General features: G+C 39.6%; 1 protein-coding gene across 2 annotated transcripts in view; it reads left to right on the top strand.

The window, feature by feature from the left end:
- strn (striatin, calmodulin binding protein) overlaps positions 1-16,895 on the top strand; it is a 59,750-nt gene that overhangs the window by 16,575 nt on the left and 26,280 nt on the right. For both annotated transcript variants that reach the window (XM_034308645.2, XM_026930513.3), the window contains exon 2: positions 12,363-12,466. In XM_034308645.2, the coding sequence (XP_034164536.1) occupies positions 12,363-12,466 (104 nt within the window). The remainder of the gene's footprint in view (positions 1-12,362; positions 12,467-16,895) is intronic.

The raw sequence follows: 16,895 nt of genomic DNA, 5'->3' as shown, positions 1-16,895 counted from the left end.
GGACTGCTTTGAATTAGTTACAGAAGTCTCATTTGACAAATTATCATTGTGTTCTTGTTTTTGTTTTGAGTACCATGCTGTTGTGTTGCTGTGCTGCGTTCCCAACACAGAATTATGAAATAACTCATTAGGAGGATAAAAGTCGTTTTGCGTGAAAAACTGCTTTGTTCACATTCACTTTACATGCACATGTTTTCATCAGATGTGAAAAGAACACACTTGGTAATTGACACTGACAGTAACAGTGACGTCACCCTTGTCACTTTCGTCAACTTCACTGTGCTATTTCCCTTTGGAATCCACATTGGTAGACTTTTTATTTTTTTTAAACTTTAGCTGTGCTAAAGTTTATTGAATAATTCCTTTAAGGGCTGAGGAATCACTCCAACCTCAGGGCCAGAATGTTATTTCATCACAGATGATTATTGAAACATTCTTTCATTAGTTGAGTCCGAAATGGCAAGTTCCTACAGTACCATTATGTTATAGCCTATGTAGTAAAGTGACAATTCACCTTTAACTAAATTTATTCCTGAAGAAGAGTTGAAAATAACAACACTTGGAGCATAAGAAATGTAGCTAAATGTCAACAAATGTTAGCAAAATAGCTTTGTTTACAGAGTACTGGTTTCTGGACCAAACTCAAAAAACCCTGAAATGTGTGTGAAACAGAATTAGCTTATTATTATTATTTAGCAGTATTACCTAAGCTAACCGGCTGTCTAAACACAACACCTGCCAGCTAATTATTTAGCTTAGCAAATGTTTCCTCTCCAGCAGTAGCTATTTTGCATTAATAACTAGCTGAGTTTGCTAACAAACAAACTATTTTTTTGGCTAAGTATTATATAATGTAATTAAAACCCAGCATTAGATAACATTAGGCTATTTATTTTATTGTTTAAACCAGTAACCAAAGTTGCTAGCATGTTAACATCTAGCTAACTATTATACTGTGTAAACCTGTAGCCATGGTTGTAAGTATTATGTTATTAAAGCCATTAATCCCATTAGATTGGGTGCATATAGTTTCACCCAACACAAGAAACCAAGAAATAGGGGTAAATAAACTAAAATCAAAATCTTTAAAGCTCTAATTTAATCTAAGATTTAATTTGTAATGTTGCCACTTTGTGTTTTTTAACACTCCACAAAATAGATAAAAAAAAAAAACATTATTCAGTTACTGTCTTATTAGATGGTGGTCAACATTTTCAGTTTATTTATTTATTTTACTTTATCTTTTAAATTTTTTTAGTTCATTTTACCTTTTCCAAAAGCCTACATTGCCCTAAAACTCCAAGAACCTCAAGATTAGTTGCATCAAATCAGGGTTTCTGTTCAAAATAGCAAAACAACTGCCAGCCTGTGAGGTAACTTCAAGCCCCTCTAAGTATGGCTCATTTCTGCTCTCCACCTTACTCACACACAACCACATCATGTCTGTAGTCGATCAACGCCCTCCCTGTGCCGTGTTGCTTTTGGAACAAGTCCCTTTTCCCTTTCCACACAGTGTAGCGCTGTGTGTCCACACCTCGCCTCATCAGGTCTCTCTAAACACTTACACAGAAACCTCACACGCCGCACTGACCGTTTATTGACGAGTCTGAGACGTTAGATGGCATGTGGATGTGACGCATGCACGTAAATAAGCACCTGCTGGAACAAACAACTGCATTTTAGTATTTAACTGCAAACTGTTTCAGCTGAAGGGGCTCATTAAGAGGAGAAATTACCCACACATATGGGGCAGATGTGCTGTGGATTTCATCAAACGCACTCTCAATAGCAGGAGTGTGTTTGGATTTTGACATGAACCCAAAGTACAACGTCTTTCGTTTGCCTCCCCCGCTTTTAACTTATTTACATTTTACTCATTGCTGGATTTTCGTTGGTCTGGACCTCTCAGGCTGGTGGATCTGCTTTATTTTACACTGCAGTAAAGAACCTTGTTGTTAAAAACATTCCTACAATTAACATTACCACAATTGTAGAAAATATAATTGTTACATAATATCACATCGCTGTTGAATTCTCAAATCTGATTGGTCAGAAGGTGTGCTAAGTAGTTTCAACTGCAAGGCGAATTACAGGATTATATTAATGTGCGTGTTTATCGTTTCTGTAGTAACAGCTACCACAGGGGCTTGTAATGGCGAATGCTCCACATAATCTAATCCTAATAATAAATAGAAAAGTGCTCTTATTTTACAAAGAAAAATGTGTAATCATTGATATGGTAACATTTTCTGTGAGGAGATGTTTATTTCACATTTATAGAAGGAGTCTCCAGTGTCAGTGCTTTGTCACAGTCAGAGATAAGCTGTTGCCTTCTATTTATTTTTCCATTCTGGGTGTTTATATTGTATTAGTATGCACTCCCCCTACTTGTGGGACAGCCACATTACAAATATGTGAAGCACTATCGTTAAGTCTTATTGGTCCTCCGGAGGTGAGGGTGTGGTGGAAGAAACAACATTCCTGTCGGTTTGCTGTCATCTAGAGGAACTGGTTTGGTTCTTGACATACTTCTGTTTTAGACTGTATAATTAGTAGTGAGCTTCACCTCAAACATCGCTCCTGAAGGCCAGACTTAAAGATGTAAAAGCACACAGGAGTTTTACTTATTGAAATGTGTTCTTAGAACAGAAATGATCATGAGCTGTACCAAAATAGAAGGGAGCTGAAAGAAACCTCTGCATACGGATGCAAATTTCAGTTTTTTAATACTGGCAAAAGCAGCAGGACTTTTTCCCCCATTAACATACGACTGCTACCAACCAGGGAGAGTGAAAGCTAATATGTACTTCCTTCGAGACACGTGAAGCCAACCAGCCAACCGTATCTTTTCAAACTGCTGCTCATGCTGCATCACAGGGCAGCGTAACACACTCAGCTATCCACCTTCTTCCACATACATGAGCTCATTAATTCACCGATTGGCTGTGACTGACAGGGGACAGAGTGTATTCCGTCCCTCCAACACAGAGAACATGGCCAATATTTCTCCTTTGGCTCCCGGCCATGGATGGCTGTGGCAAGGTCTGGATTCAAACTCATTCAATCTCCCGGCTATACCCTTCCCGCATTCGGGAGCCTCAAAATCAACCTATTTACATTTCCTTACAGCAGACATACATGTGCAGCCCTGTGTGAGTAAACAAAGTAAATGTGTTCGAACTAAAAGCTCTGCTGTCAGTATGTTCATTTATTCATCTAAACACTTTATCCTGGTCAGGGTTGCACTTGATCAGGATGCTGTCCCAGGAACACTGTTTGTGAGGCAGAAATACCATCTAGATGGGGCTTCACATCATTCATACACTAATTTACAATTACAGGCAATGGATAGTCTCCAGTGTAGCTTCTGACATGGTTTTTGGAAGGTGGAAGGAAACCTAAGCACAAGCAGAAAACCCAAGAACACAGAGGAGACCCACACAGACAGTAACCTGAGCTCAGGATTGGTCAGAATTAACAAAATGAAAGTTCAGTCTTCAGATATCAAATGCCACTGGCATGAACCTGATAGTTCTGTCTGAGCAGCAGTACTATAATCAGTGAGGGAATTTCTTCCTTGTGGTTTTGCCTCGTCTCTGGTAGTGCCTCTGCTCCTGTCTCAGAAACGATGGTGTGTCTGTGTCTGCTTTAAGCCTTCCCCTCTAAGGCAAGCCTGTCAGAGATATTCTCATGGGAAGCGCGTGGGTTTGGACTACGTCACTGTGCTATTCCTGTTTCTGAATTCACCCGTGTTTTCTCTTTTTCTCTTTCTCATCTGTCTCTATCTTTTTCACTTTCTCGATTCCTCTGCCTGTTGAAAGTGAAGGTATTCTCTAATCTGTATGCTGGTCCTCCTCCTCCTCCAGCTATTAGTGCGAGTCTGTGATCAAATAGCTATTTAAAGGGATCTATTGTGAACATGTGTGTTATTCCAGTAGATTCTTCTGCTGCATTTCCTGTGGGATTTTTATCAGCTTTTGCTTTTATTATGCAATAGATAGTAAATGAGCTCGTTTTCTCTCGGGAACATTGAGAGAGACTTCAAGAGGAATTTAAACCAGAGCTCCCAGATTCCTGAATCCCAGATTCGGTGCACTGAGAGAGAGAGGCAGAGAGAGGCAGAGGACAGAGGGAGACACAGAGAGACACAGAGAGAGAGAGAGAGAGAGAGAGAGAGAGAGAGAGAGATGCAAACAGAGACAGGTACACAGACAGACAGGAAGAAAGACTATCAGAGAGACAGACAGAGAGACAGGCAACTAGATCGACAGAGTGAGACAGACAGGCAAGCAGAGAGAGAGAGAGAGACAGAGACAGACAGGCAGGCAGTGAGGGATAGAAAGGCAGAGAGTGAGAGACAGGAGGAAATACAGACAGGTAGAGACAGACAGAAAGATATAGAGAAAAACAAAATAAGTCAGACAGAGACAATAGAGAGAGAAACAGAAAGAGAGACAGGCAGAAGCAGAGAGGAAGGCAGACAGTGAGAAACAGCGACACAAACAGAAAGAGAGAGAAAGACAGCCAGGCAGAGACAGACAGACAGACAGAACATTGAGCAGCAGTATTATTGAGGTCATCTAAACTCATCTCAGCTCACCAGCGGAGATGCAAATGATTTAGCGGGTAATTTCCTCAGAGGGAACTTTGGGGAATTTGAATGTGTCCACTGCATTATTTGCACTTCTTGTGTGTGTGTCTCTGTGTGTGTCTGTGTGTGTCTGTGTGTGTCTGTGTGTGTCTGTGTGTCTGTGTGTGTGTCTGTGTGTGTCTGTGTGTGTCTGTGTGTGTCTGTGTGTGTCTGTGTGTGTGTGTGTGTGTGTGTGTCTGTGTGTGTGATGCGGTGACATGTTAACATCCACTGGTGTACTGCTTTCTCCCCGCTGACCAGACATTCAGCCTGTCGGCAGAATAACACACATAGTAAAACGTAATCCGTACAGGGAAAGCATTTTTTGTGTTGCCCTGAAGTCATCTGCTTATTTCACAAAACAAACATTAAAGGAGAACCTTCAGCTGCCTTCCCATCCTTCCCATTTCTCTCCAGCTGAACCCATCCATCTTCTGATGCTGCTTATACCTCATGAGTTTTTTTTTATTTATTTATTTTATTTATTTATATTTTTTTTAAATTTTCTTCTCTTAAGGAAAAGAGGCAAAGCCGAGCTGCTCTGTTCTGGCTAGAGCTCTTTTTTTAGAAGAATATAGAAAAAATATCTAGCCGCATAGTTGTTTGCTTACTTTTAAAAATGTTATTTAATAAAGAAAAATCATTGACATGGTTACATTTTTGTGAGGAGAAATTTTAAATGTAACTCTAAACAGATTAAAAAAAAAAGTATGACCTTGTTTACAAGCATGTATTTTTAAATGAGTTTCCCAGTCATGTAGGAAAACCATCAACCTTCTCCCACAAACATGTCTATGACAAGCCAGCAACATGTCAATGTTTTTTCTGGCACATCCTTGTGAAAGCAGCTATAGATATGCTTTCCAACCTTGAGCAGGTGCTGCATACAGTATTTAATTGATTTTTTTCCCCCTTGAAATAGACTTTATGATGGTGTGTATTATACTGCTATGCAACTTATAGCCTGGAGAGTACAGCAATAACCCCAGAAATAAACTAATCATCTGGATGCTGTAATATTTTTTTATTTTGTAAAAGTATATATGCATATATGCAGTATCTTTCTGTGTTGCAGTAGGAATTATGTTAAGTTCTTCAGATGAAAATAGTTTTTTGTGCCTCTTTACACACACCCTTCCTTTTATAGAGCAGCACAGAGGCATTAAAGTGAGAACTCCAGTGGATATTCATCATTTGGGTTACCCAGTTTCCTCTGCATCTAGGCCACACTGCCTCCATCCTGGAGGTTCCCATTTAAATGCCTCCTGATTTCATTATTCACTCTGTGTGTGTCTGGGCATTCATATTACAGCTTGAGATGGCTGTCTATAATTCAACATGACCTGACTTTTCACATCATCTTTTCTTGGGTTCAGACATCTTTTCTCACTTGGGATTCAGGTTACTTGGGATTAACCAGGGACGCTAGAATCACTCATGTTATTTGCATCGCAGTCCACATTCCAGTCAAGGTAAAGCAGCGATCTTCAGGTTTACATCAGGTTTTACAGCTCTAGCTGGTTTTGGACTCCTACCTTGGTGCTGTGGGCTTCATTTAGGCTCAGTTTCAGATGCTCCTCACATGAGCGTCTTATATCATTTGTACACTTTTCTGGCCACAAGCTTCAGAATCCTGTAGGTTGTAATTTTGGCGTTTCAGTGTGTATGAAATTCCGTGCACCATTTTTCAGTGGAAAAAAACATATTTTTGAATACTGTGGCCCTGTTCACATCTTGTAGTTATCATCCATCTTGACTGATCCATTGACAAGTGGACAGCTGAAACGTATAGCTGTTTACATCTGCCGTTCTGAATGCATCTCCAGTGGCCACTTGTCATCATTTTTTGCTTGGGGAAGGGTGTCACAGACATTTATTGTGTCAGTCTTCTGCCACATTTGTTTTCAGGCAGAAATGTCCTGCAGATCTAGTTTCATGTACTTGTATGGGCTGTTTCAAGCATTTCAATCATGTGGTCTGCTACCGAAACCTATAAATGCACGAGAAATGAGATAACAAAAGAAGCAACGAAAAGCAGCTGCTTTCGTCTCTGCTGTTATAGCATCACCTTCATCCATTAGCCTAGTGGTGGAGAACTCTACCAAGTAGCATGATTTATTGGAACAGTCTTGTAATGATTATGTATTTTCCAGCTAGGACAATGAAGCAGTCGATTGGGCAAGTCCTTCTCTGCTGTCCGGGACGCATCGAGACAGTTTCACCCAGGACGCATGTTAATGCAAGGTGTGAACAGGGCCATAGTCACTGGACTGAAAAAAGTTTGTCATCCTGTTTTTAAAAGTTTGAGTTTTGATTGATGCAGATAGTGGTGAGCAAACCGATTAGCCTCACATGTGTGCTGAAAGGGTTCCAAATGTCTGCAGTTGGTCGTCTGCCATGTCAGTCACCTTCTGTGAAGTAGGTGGTTCTTGGCTGTGTTTAGTGATGAAGCTTAACAGAAGGCTTGTGAGACTAGGCCTCATCTAACATCAAAAATAATACTGGTCGGGGTGCCAGCGGGGTGCAGGGCACAATCGCACACACATTCACACACGACGGGCAATTTGGGAATGCAACAGCACGTCTTTGGACTGGGGTAGGAACCCGGAATACCCGGAGGAAACCCCGCAAAGCACGGGGAGAACATACAAATGCTACGCACACAGGGTGGAGGCGGGATTCCAACCCCCAACCCCGGAGGTGCAGGGCAACAGTGCTAACCACCAAGCCACCATGATCCCCCACACTTCAAATAATAAAACAGTTATTTTGTACATATAAGCCTGTATTCTTTCACATATATTAATCTGTGTATGAAGATAAGTCTTTTGCCGCATTAATACTATTATTAAAATTAAAGGTATGAACAAAATTAGATTATAAATAAATAAATACACCGCCAAATAGACGATTATAACATTTGAATTGGGAGCTCATAATTTAATCCACAGGAGTGAATTGAAACCGACATTAGCTAAATTTGGCTAAGCTCATCAATCTTGCAGCTGATTATATTTAATTAAGTAAGAAAAAATTATGATCATGATTAAAACACATTAATTGTGCAACCCTAATGGGGTGAGTCTTATTCGCCTTCAGTGCTGTGAGTATATCATATCAGCAAAGTAGAGGAAGATCAGTGTTTGAATCTCATTCATCAGGTGTAACACATTATAACTAAACTGGAAGAAAGCCAGAGGGACAAAGACATTTTTATGGGAATGTTATATACTCAGCAGCCTCTTTAATAGAAATACCTGTACAGCTGTACACATGAAACATCAGAGTGGGCTAAAATGTGATCTCTGTGATTTTGACCTTGATCGTGATATGGTTGACGGTGCCAGACGGCCTCGATTAAGTATTTCACAAACCGCTGATCTCCTGGCAAAACTTTGCCTGGTCTTTTAAAAAGTCTTCAGCTGTGCAGTTTGGCTGACCCTGTGACCACAGTAGCCTCAGATTCTTGTTCTTAGTAGACAGGAGTGGAACCTGATGTGTTGCCTTCTGCTTTTGAGCTTTTTGGGATGCTTTTCTCATCACCAGGATTGCAGAAAGTCGTTATTTGAGTTAATGTAGCCTTCCTGTAAGCTTTCTGTCTGGCCATTCTTCTCCGACCTCTCTCAACACCACCACAAGTAGAACTGCTGCTCATTGGAGGTTTTTTGTTTTTCGCACTATTCTGCGTAAACTCTAAAGACTGTTGTGCCTGAAGTACTCAAACGCTCTTGTCTGGAGCCAAGACATCATACTATGGTCAAATTGACATTTTTCCCCTGATTCTGATGTTTGATGTAAATGTTAACCGAAGCTCTTGACCTGTATCTGCATGAGTTTGCATGTTGCACTGCTGCGATATGATTGGCTGATTGCAAAATTACATGAATAAACAGGTGTACAGATGTTCCCGATGAGAATATATGCATATACTCATCCAATAGTATAGTTTAGTATGGTAAAGCAGAGTTACTCATTAACACCTCAGCCATTTGAATAGGATTTTAACTCACTGTCTACTGGGTCTCGTGGCAACTCTTCCAGTCTTATAGTGAAAGGAGTAGCTGAGAAACAGTGCACATATAGGGCATTGAAAGTAATGTAATATAAAATATATGGATTGAAATAAAGTCTGACTGAGGAAAACCACATGCATGAATGAATAAATGGATTGCTTGAGTTTCTTATAATTTTGCACTCCATTTATTGTGCCATTTATTCACCGGCACGTTATCAACTTTTACAGTGTAAGAGGATCATATTGGAGTTGCCTGCGAATAACAATCCTTTATTAATCCTCCGCTCCTCCTCCCCTTCAGTGCGTGATGATTTCTCAATATTGCATGCTGTCAAATATAAGTATATACAGTCCCCTTCGAAAGTATTGGAACGGCAAAGCCAATTCTTTTGTTTTTGCTGTACACTGAAGAAATTCATGTTTGAGATCAAAAGATGAATGCAAGATGATATGATAGAATGAGATGATAGAATTTCAGCTTTAATTTATTTCCTAATATTTACATCTAGATGTATTGGAACCTACCCAAAAATATTGGAACATATACACAGTGTAAATATTCATAAATACATTGCTGTTTGTAGAACCTGGTCATTCAAAACAGAACCATACTCTGTGTGCCTCTTTTTTTGAGACTGGTAGGTTGATTTAATGACAGGATGTCCAAATTAACATTAGGATCACGTTGTTAAGTTGCTGGATGTTCACTTAAGTCAGGAACAAACTTGCTTTCAGATATTAAAGTGTATTGGTTTCCAAAAGACGATGCACAGCAAAACACTGAGATTGCTGCAGTGAAAAGAGACGGTTGCACTAGCAACTACAGGATCTGGAGCACACTTTTTATTTCAACTTTCCATTATTAGAAGTGGCATTGTTCCATGATGCGAGTCTTCAACCAGCCAAATCAGATGTTTAAAACCAGAGATCAATACGAGCTGCATGTCGTATCCTAAGCTTATGAATACTCAGCTGTTTAATGCATTCATTTGCCAAACAAGGAAGCTAACCAACTATTTAGCTAACTCACCCAGCCATATATGTACAGTATCCGCTCTTCTTCCCCTTCCTTCTTAGCAATGAACCATGCTAAGTTTAGACAGCATTTGACTTACTGCAGTTTCATTATACACAATGCAGATGCTGTCATCAATATAAGAGCCATTATATTTCCACATTTCCCCTAAGAAAGTAATTGTAAGCATTAAACTATAATAAGTTTTCTCTCTATAATAACCTTCTCTCTGCGTAACAACAAGGTAATGATTCACATCAGGTAGTCACTTCAGGGAAAAGTTTTAAGTACAGAGTAAAACAGATTCTCGCTCAAAGGTTTGGGTAGTGATTGTCCATCTATTATTGTTATTTTTTTGTATACATCTTATTTGTTCACTGTTTGAGAGACACAAGAAGAATGAGCTAGTTCTTTTGTATTAACAGCTTTACATTTAAACACCAGAACAGACGTGCAGTAACAGTATATGGTTATTTCAGTCATTTCCCTTGTTTCAAATTTTAACTAAATACATATGTAGTCTTAACATGCTTTTGAATATTGATTGATCTATTGGTCAGTTGGCTAACTATCCACAAAAATATTTGTACCTCCAACACACTTAGGCTGAATCCCTGTAATGATAGTATTTTCCTATAATCAGCAGAGGGATGGTGTGATGCACCCCAGCGTCTCAGAATTCACAATTTCGGTGTGTCACAAAATCAGTGTGTCAGCAAAAGTGTTTTATTTTGCTTATACAACTGAAATTTGCAGATGATTACTCATTTACATTTAGAAAAAAAAACAACACATGGAAGTTTTACATACATTTAATGGTGTGGAATGTCAATAAAATGAGTTAGTCCCTATCACCTACATTATAACAGCTGTATAACGTGTGGTAATCTAGTAAGGTTCTTTGATGACCTGTTTCTTTTTTTCCTCTTTAATTTAAAAAACGGAGAACCTGGAGCCCACAGCCCTCTGTCCGTGCTGCAAAACATAAAGGAGCAGCACTTTGTTACAAAGCACTGACACTGGAGACTCCTTCCATAAATAACAAACAAAATAATAAATATAATATATCTTGAAATTTTTATTTAAACTATTTTTTGGACTATTATTTAAACTTAAGTTATGTGAGTGTCCACTAGTCTCTGTAATTTATTTGTTTTGTATATAATGTATTAGAACAAGTGCATTAATACACACTTGATATGAATCAACACCTTCTGACCAATCAGAATGGAGGATTCAACAGCACTGTGGTATAGTAAACATTATTTCTCCCTCAGCAGAGTGTGCAGGAAAGTCATGTTTACATGCCTACATGATTTATTTTCTGTAGAAATCTTTGATGAAAGATTTGCTCTAAAACTGAAAGTTGGAAATAAGAAAAGAAGTAGGGCCCAGAAAGCCACATAAAGGAATAAAAAGGAACGAAGGCATGGAAATTGGCCTTTAGCTCATTCCAACAGCTCATTAAGTTAAGCTTGTGTAGCGTGTAATTCAGGATAGCAGAGTGCTCATTTATGGAGTATTTCTCTTGAGGTCTTTTTCCAATCCCAAAACTTTTTCCATCAGCCACCGGCTCTGTACTAAAGGTTCCAGGTGTATGGTTTTGTTGAGCACCAACTGGAACTAGTCGACCTTGCGGGTGTGGACAGCAGCACTATTGCTGATTTGGTTAAATTGGTACATCCCGAAACATGTTACAATAAAGCCATAGTTTTTAAAAGAACGTTTCTCGATTTTTGTTATTTGAAAATACAGGAAACAGAATTGTAGAACAATAAGAAGATGGAGGAACTAGTACCCTAAAAGGTTTGTAGACACTTGACCATCACACGCATATGTGCTTGTTGAACATAGTATTCCAGATTTAGTCCTCCCTTTGCTGTTATAATAACTACTTCCACTCTTCTGGGAAAGTTAGATTTTGGAGCATGGCTGTGGGGAATTGTGCTCATTCAGCCACAAGAGCATTAGTGAGTTCAGGCACTGATGTTGGGTGAGGAGGCCTGAGGTGCAGTCTGTGTTCCAGTTCATCCCAAGGTCAGGACTCTGTGCAGGCCACTCGAGTTCTTCCACTCCAACCTTGGCAAATCATGTCTTCATGGAGCTCACTTTGAGCACTGGGGCATTGTTATGCTGGAACATGTTTGGGTCTCTTAGTTCCAGTGAAGGGAAATTGTAATGCTCCAGCATACAGAGACATTCCAGACAGTTCTGTGCTTCCCACTTTCTGCACTAGTTTGGGGAAGAACCGCATATAGGTATGATGTTCAGGTGTCCACAAACCTTTGGCAATATAGTGTAGGTGTTTGGTCTCAGGTTGAGGGAGTTTAATAGGAGGTAGAAGTCATGCTGTGGGAGGGAGAAGGCATAAAAAGATATTTCCAAAAATATCCCAGCATATGGAGCGAATAGGGTTCAGTGATAACCCAGAGCAGAGTCCAGATCAATGTTACTTACAAATGGGGACATCACAAGATCCTAAACACAGAGCCACTTCCAGTGTCATCGCTTTGTCTGTTCTAATTTCTCAAATTGCTAGAAAAACCATTTGTTCACGTTTGGACCAGTTCTTGCACTTTTGCGTTCTTATAGAAATCTGTCCTTTTTATTTGCAAATGCAAAATCAAAACCATATCCTTTTGGAAGTAGTTGCCTGCACCTGGTTCAAGTGCTAACAGTTATGTGTCTGTGTGCATTTTCAGGCTCAGATTGCCTTCCTACAGGGTGAGCGGAAAGGCCAGGAGAACCTGAAGAAGGATTTGGTGAGGAGGATCAAGATGCTGGAGTATGCTCTGAAGCAGGAAAGGTCTGAACCCAGCACACACTCACAACCCCATTAGCTACGTTTATATGTAGACTGAATAATTTGTTAATTATTCAGTGAGTAACTTTTTTTTTTTTTTTTTTTTTTTTTTTAAATGAAAAAGATCGTTGGCACTGTGATATTATAATCTAATATAATACTGCTCTAGAGCTGCTGTAAGTCATCCTGACAGTCCTGTAACTAAAGGGCTTTTTGGTCACTGGTTAGGGTTTTTGGCTACTGATCAGATGATTGTGAGTTCAAATCCCAACTCTACCAAGCTGCCACTGTTGGGTCCTTGAGCAGGACCCTTAACCCTCTGCAGGTATAGTTGCATCCTGTCTCAGTTGTATCCTGTCTCTTTTATAAATCAGCCAACTAAGCAAATGTAAAATGTAGAGCTGTAATGATACACAAAATTCATATTCAGTGCAATACAGTGAAGTGCTTCCACAATACAATTGCATTTTCAATAGAGCAAAATTAACTATTGCCTGAATATGTGCCTTAAGTTTCATTTTCAGTTGGTTAAAACACTCAGACTTCATAATTACTTGCTTTGAGCTGTTTGATTGTACGCAACATGGTTGCGGCACATCTCCTGTGGCCATTTGGTGTCCGTGTGGTGTAATACCAACGTGAATAGTGGGAACAGTATAGCACCATGTGATACTGTGACTGCAACCGACTAAGCAAGCTTTTAGGTTTTCCTGAAAGAATTTTAAAATTCTCTCACATAGTCTTCAAACCTGCCAAAATATCTGTTTTGCATACCAGTCTTCTGGATTTTCGAGATTAGTAAATACTTTTGAATGTAAGGTCATAGATTTGAGACACAGCTCATTACAACAATCAAGACGACGGCAGAAGATTTTAACCGAGCTCTGCAGTCTGTGAATAAAATCACTACACAATGTACAGTTCGACTAGAATGTTTTGATTCTGATGTGCCATCTTGTGGTTGTCGCGTTTAATTCTCCAGATGTACATAAAGTCTGCAGGCAAGTCTGTGAACACTTGCATTGCTGGATTGAATCCGCAAGGATAGGCTGCATGAAGGTTGTGTGCTGAGAGTTTGCTGTGTGTGTGTGCGCACACGTGTGTGTGTGTCTGTGGTATTGGCGCTGGTGTATTGTACACATATTCGGCAGATGCAGCACGCTGTAATGTTTCGGTCCAGCACTCGCTATCCATCAGAGTTGTAACTTCCTGGGAATCCAAAGTGCTCCCTTATACTAGTATGCTAGCTTATTGTCTTGTGAAAAACAGCATACTTTTTTTATTGCACCATCTTTCTCTTTCTTCTTTTCTTTTATGAATGTGGTGTATTTTCACTGGCTGTTTTGTGCTTTGTTTGAGGGTTTTGGGTTTTTTTTTCCTTTTTATTTGCTGCGGATCAGTTCTCTCACTCACTCACCCTCTGTATTTTATCTTTCTCCTCACATTGTTTTCAGGAGAAGATGAGTCATTCTTTCTCCCAGGTCAGGCTGAAATTATATATGTTCCCAGTCATTCAGAGTTTAAACGGGGAAAACATTGACCACAGAAACCAAGCTCGTGTAACAGGGCCTGCCGTGAAAACGGAAACACACTGCTTTTCCATGCTCTTGCTAAAATGGGCCTATTTTGTATACAGTGTTTCTCAGTTCCACATCTGGGAACTCACCACTTTGCACAGTCTCAGGCCCCGTCCACATGTATGCAGATGTATGAAAATGTAGTTTTTAAACCGTCCACACGAACAGCATTTTTGAAAATATCTCTGTCCATGTAAAAATATGAAAAACAATATGAAAATGGTGACCCATACTCGGAATTTGTGCTCTGCATTTAACCCATCCAAGTGTGCACACACACAGTAGTGAACACGAACACACACACACTGTGAAAACACACCCGGAGCAGTGGGCAGCCTTTTTTGCTCTCACCTCAGTCGTGGTATTGAGGGTGGAAGAGGGCTCTGGTCATTCACTCCCCCCACCTACAATCCCTGCCGGACCTGAGACTCGATCCCACGACCTTCAAGTTCACCTACAAGTCCAAGACTCTAACCATTAGGCCACGACTGCCCCCGTAATGCTCACATAAGCATGCCAGCCTAGTGATAGTATGTCATAAATTAACTATTAGGTCAGATGGCTCAAGAATGACATTAAGAGCATGTGTATTGAGTGGGTGGCCTCCAAACAACTGTGAGGTAATAAAAGAAATTAAAATTAAATGACAAACACATTATGAATTAAGAGCTACAGACTACAAAGTAACAATCTGATCGACAGCCATGATAAACTGTAACGGTCATGCGCAGGGTGACGCTGTGACATCAGCGCTTTCAGAAACAAACGTTTCTCCATTCACATGAAAAAAATGAAACCAGAGTATTACCATTTCTTTACCTTAGAGGGTGTGACCCAAACGATGGGGGGCCAAAATGCCACAAAAAAAAAAAAAAAACACCCTACATTTTCAAAAATGTCCATATACATGTGGACAGGCCTTAGTGTTTTGTCGCTCTCCACACATCTGACCGCAGTGATGAAGAGCTTCATAAATAATGATGAGTTAACTTGGGTATAACCTAAGAAGTTGTGCATAAACTCCCTTGGCACTAGGCTGTAATCTGTGGTAAAGAAGCCCAGACTGGATCATCTTGTGTAAGTGCTGACTCCAGACTCCAACCTCCCAGGTGTTCACATCTGCATGCAACCACAAGCCAGAGCATGTGGTTAAAAATAAGGGAAGATTACTTCATATTCCAGCTGCGTTCATCTTCACTATATATATATTAGTCTTATATATAGCGAAAGTCTTAGGCACATGCAAAGAAATGCTGTAGAGCAAAGATGCCTTCAGAAATAATGACAATATTTAAAAAATATTTAATAATGACAATATTTAAAAAAATATTATAAAGAGCAGTAAACAGTAATAAATGAAACAAAGTCAATATTTGGTGTGACGATCCTTTGCTTTAAAAAAAAATATAGTCTCAGGTACAATGTGTGCAGTTTTATAGAAGTCATAAAATAAAAATCTATAACAAAATTTGTACTAAAAAAATAGGGTACCTAAGACTTGTGCACACACACACATTGCTGAGAACACTGGGGCTTATAAATGTAACATGACATGATACTGATATCAGTGAAAAAAGGCTTTCTTAGCTTGCCAAATCATCCATATTCCTCCACATTGCAGTCATGCACCTTGCAGTCTCCTCCTGATGGGAGTCTCATCTTTGGCATTAGCGTTAGTGTCATTTAGAAATAGGGTACAGGGTTGAATTTTGTGAGCGATGGGCCAACAAGTTTCAGAAACACAAACATCAACTCCCTTACTTTTTCTCATCGTGTTCTTCACCATCACTTTTGCTTACTTCTTAAGAAATGACAACAAAGTCAGCTGCCTTTTTTCACCACATCTATGATGTGTCAGCACACGTGACTGAAAAGCGCTGATAAGTATGCTGTGATTATTAGTTGCCAATTTGTCATGGAAATGAGACGATAGTATTTTTGGTAGGGAGGTGACACGCAGAAAACGCTCCTTCAGTTAAGTGAGTTTTCATTACTCATTGTGTTTTTATCAAAAGAGAAAACGCTGTAGAGTGTGCCGGATCGTAACTGCAGTAAATAAAAACTTACATAACTAGTTCTGGAAAGCAGAAACTCCAAATCTAAGCGTAAGTACTGCATAGATCTCACATTTAATTGAAGTAAATGTATTCTTAAAAAAAATTTAATCCGTATCAAATATATTATTAACAAAATCATTACACCAGCCTGTCTTGGATTATTTTCTTATTTTTGTATTTCATTTTTCAAAAGTATGCCCTGTCATTTTTATTCCCTACATATTAGGTTACAAACGTTCATGAATTTTCCATTTCTCTTTATGTACTGAGAAAAGTCTGTAAATGCCCATTTTTCTCCACAAGTCATGTTAAGCTGCTTCAGCCTACCAGGCATGCTGATTAAATCTGCAGGGTGGTATATTTTATCCCCTAATTAGCTGGCAGACATTGTGATGTATATTTTATTATCCAATCTGCTGAATTGGTGGCCAAAAGCAGTGGTGCTGTGGTGTTTAAGGTTCTGATCTGGTGATCAGAAGGTTGTGAGTTGGGCCCTTGAGCAAGACTGTCACCCCTCAACTGCTCAGCTAGGTTCGAAGCTGCTCTAAGTATCTGCCAAATGACTATGTGTAAATCTAAAGACCAGTGGACTTGGAATCTGAAGCATATTTGTACCTTGTTTGTAAATGTATATAAAGTTGTAAGGTTGTCACAAAACCTTGGCGGTGATGTGTTCAGTCTTAACGGTTTGTGGACAAGCTGTTCAGTGTGCTGTTCTGGTATTCTTCTTTCTCCGCGGGGGTCTGAGGGTTAGTCATCCCATTAACCACCAGCAGAAAGCCACAGTTTGGCTTTAAT

Source organism: Pangasianodon hypophthalmus, chromosome 11, assembly GCF_027358585.1.
Source record: "Pangasianodon hypophthalmus isolate fPanHyp1 chromosome 11, fPanHyp1.pri, whole genome shotgun sequence".
In the NCBI taxonomy this organism is placed as follows: Eukaryota; Metazoa; Chordata; class Actinopteri; order Siluriformes; family Pangasiidae; genus Pangasianodon; species Pangasianodon hypophthalmus.
This window is presented reverse-complemented; position numbering and strand designations above follow the sequence as displayed.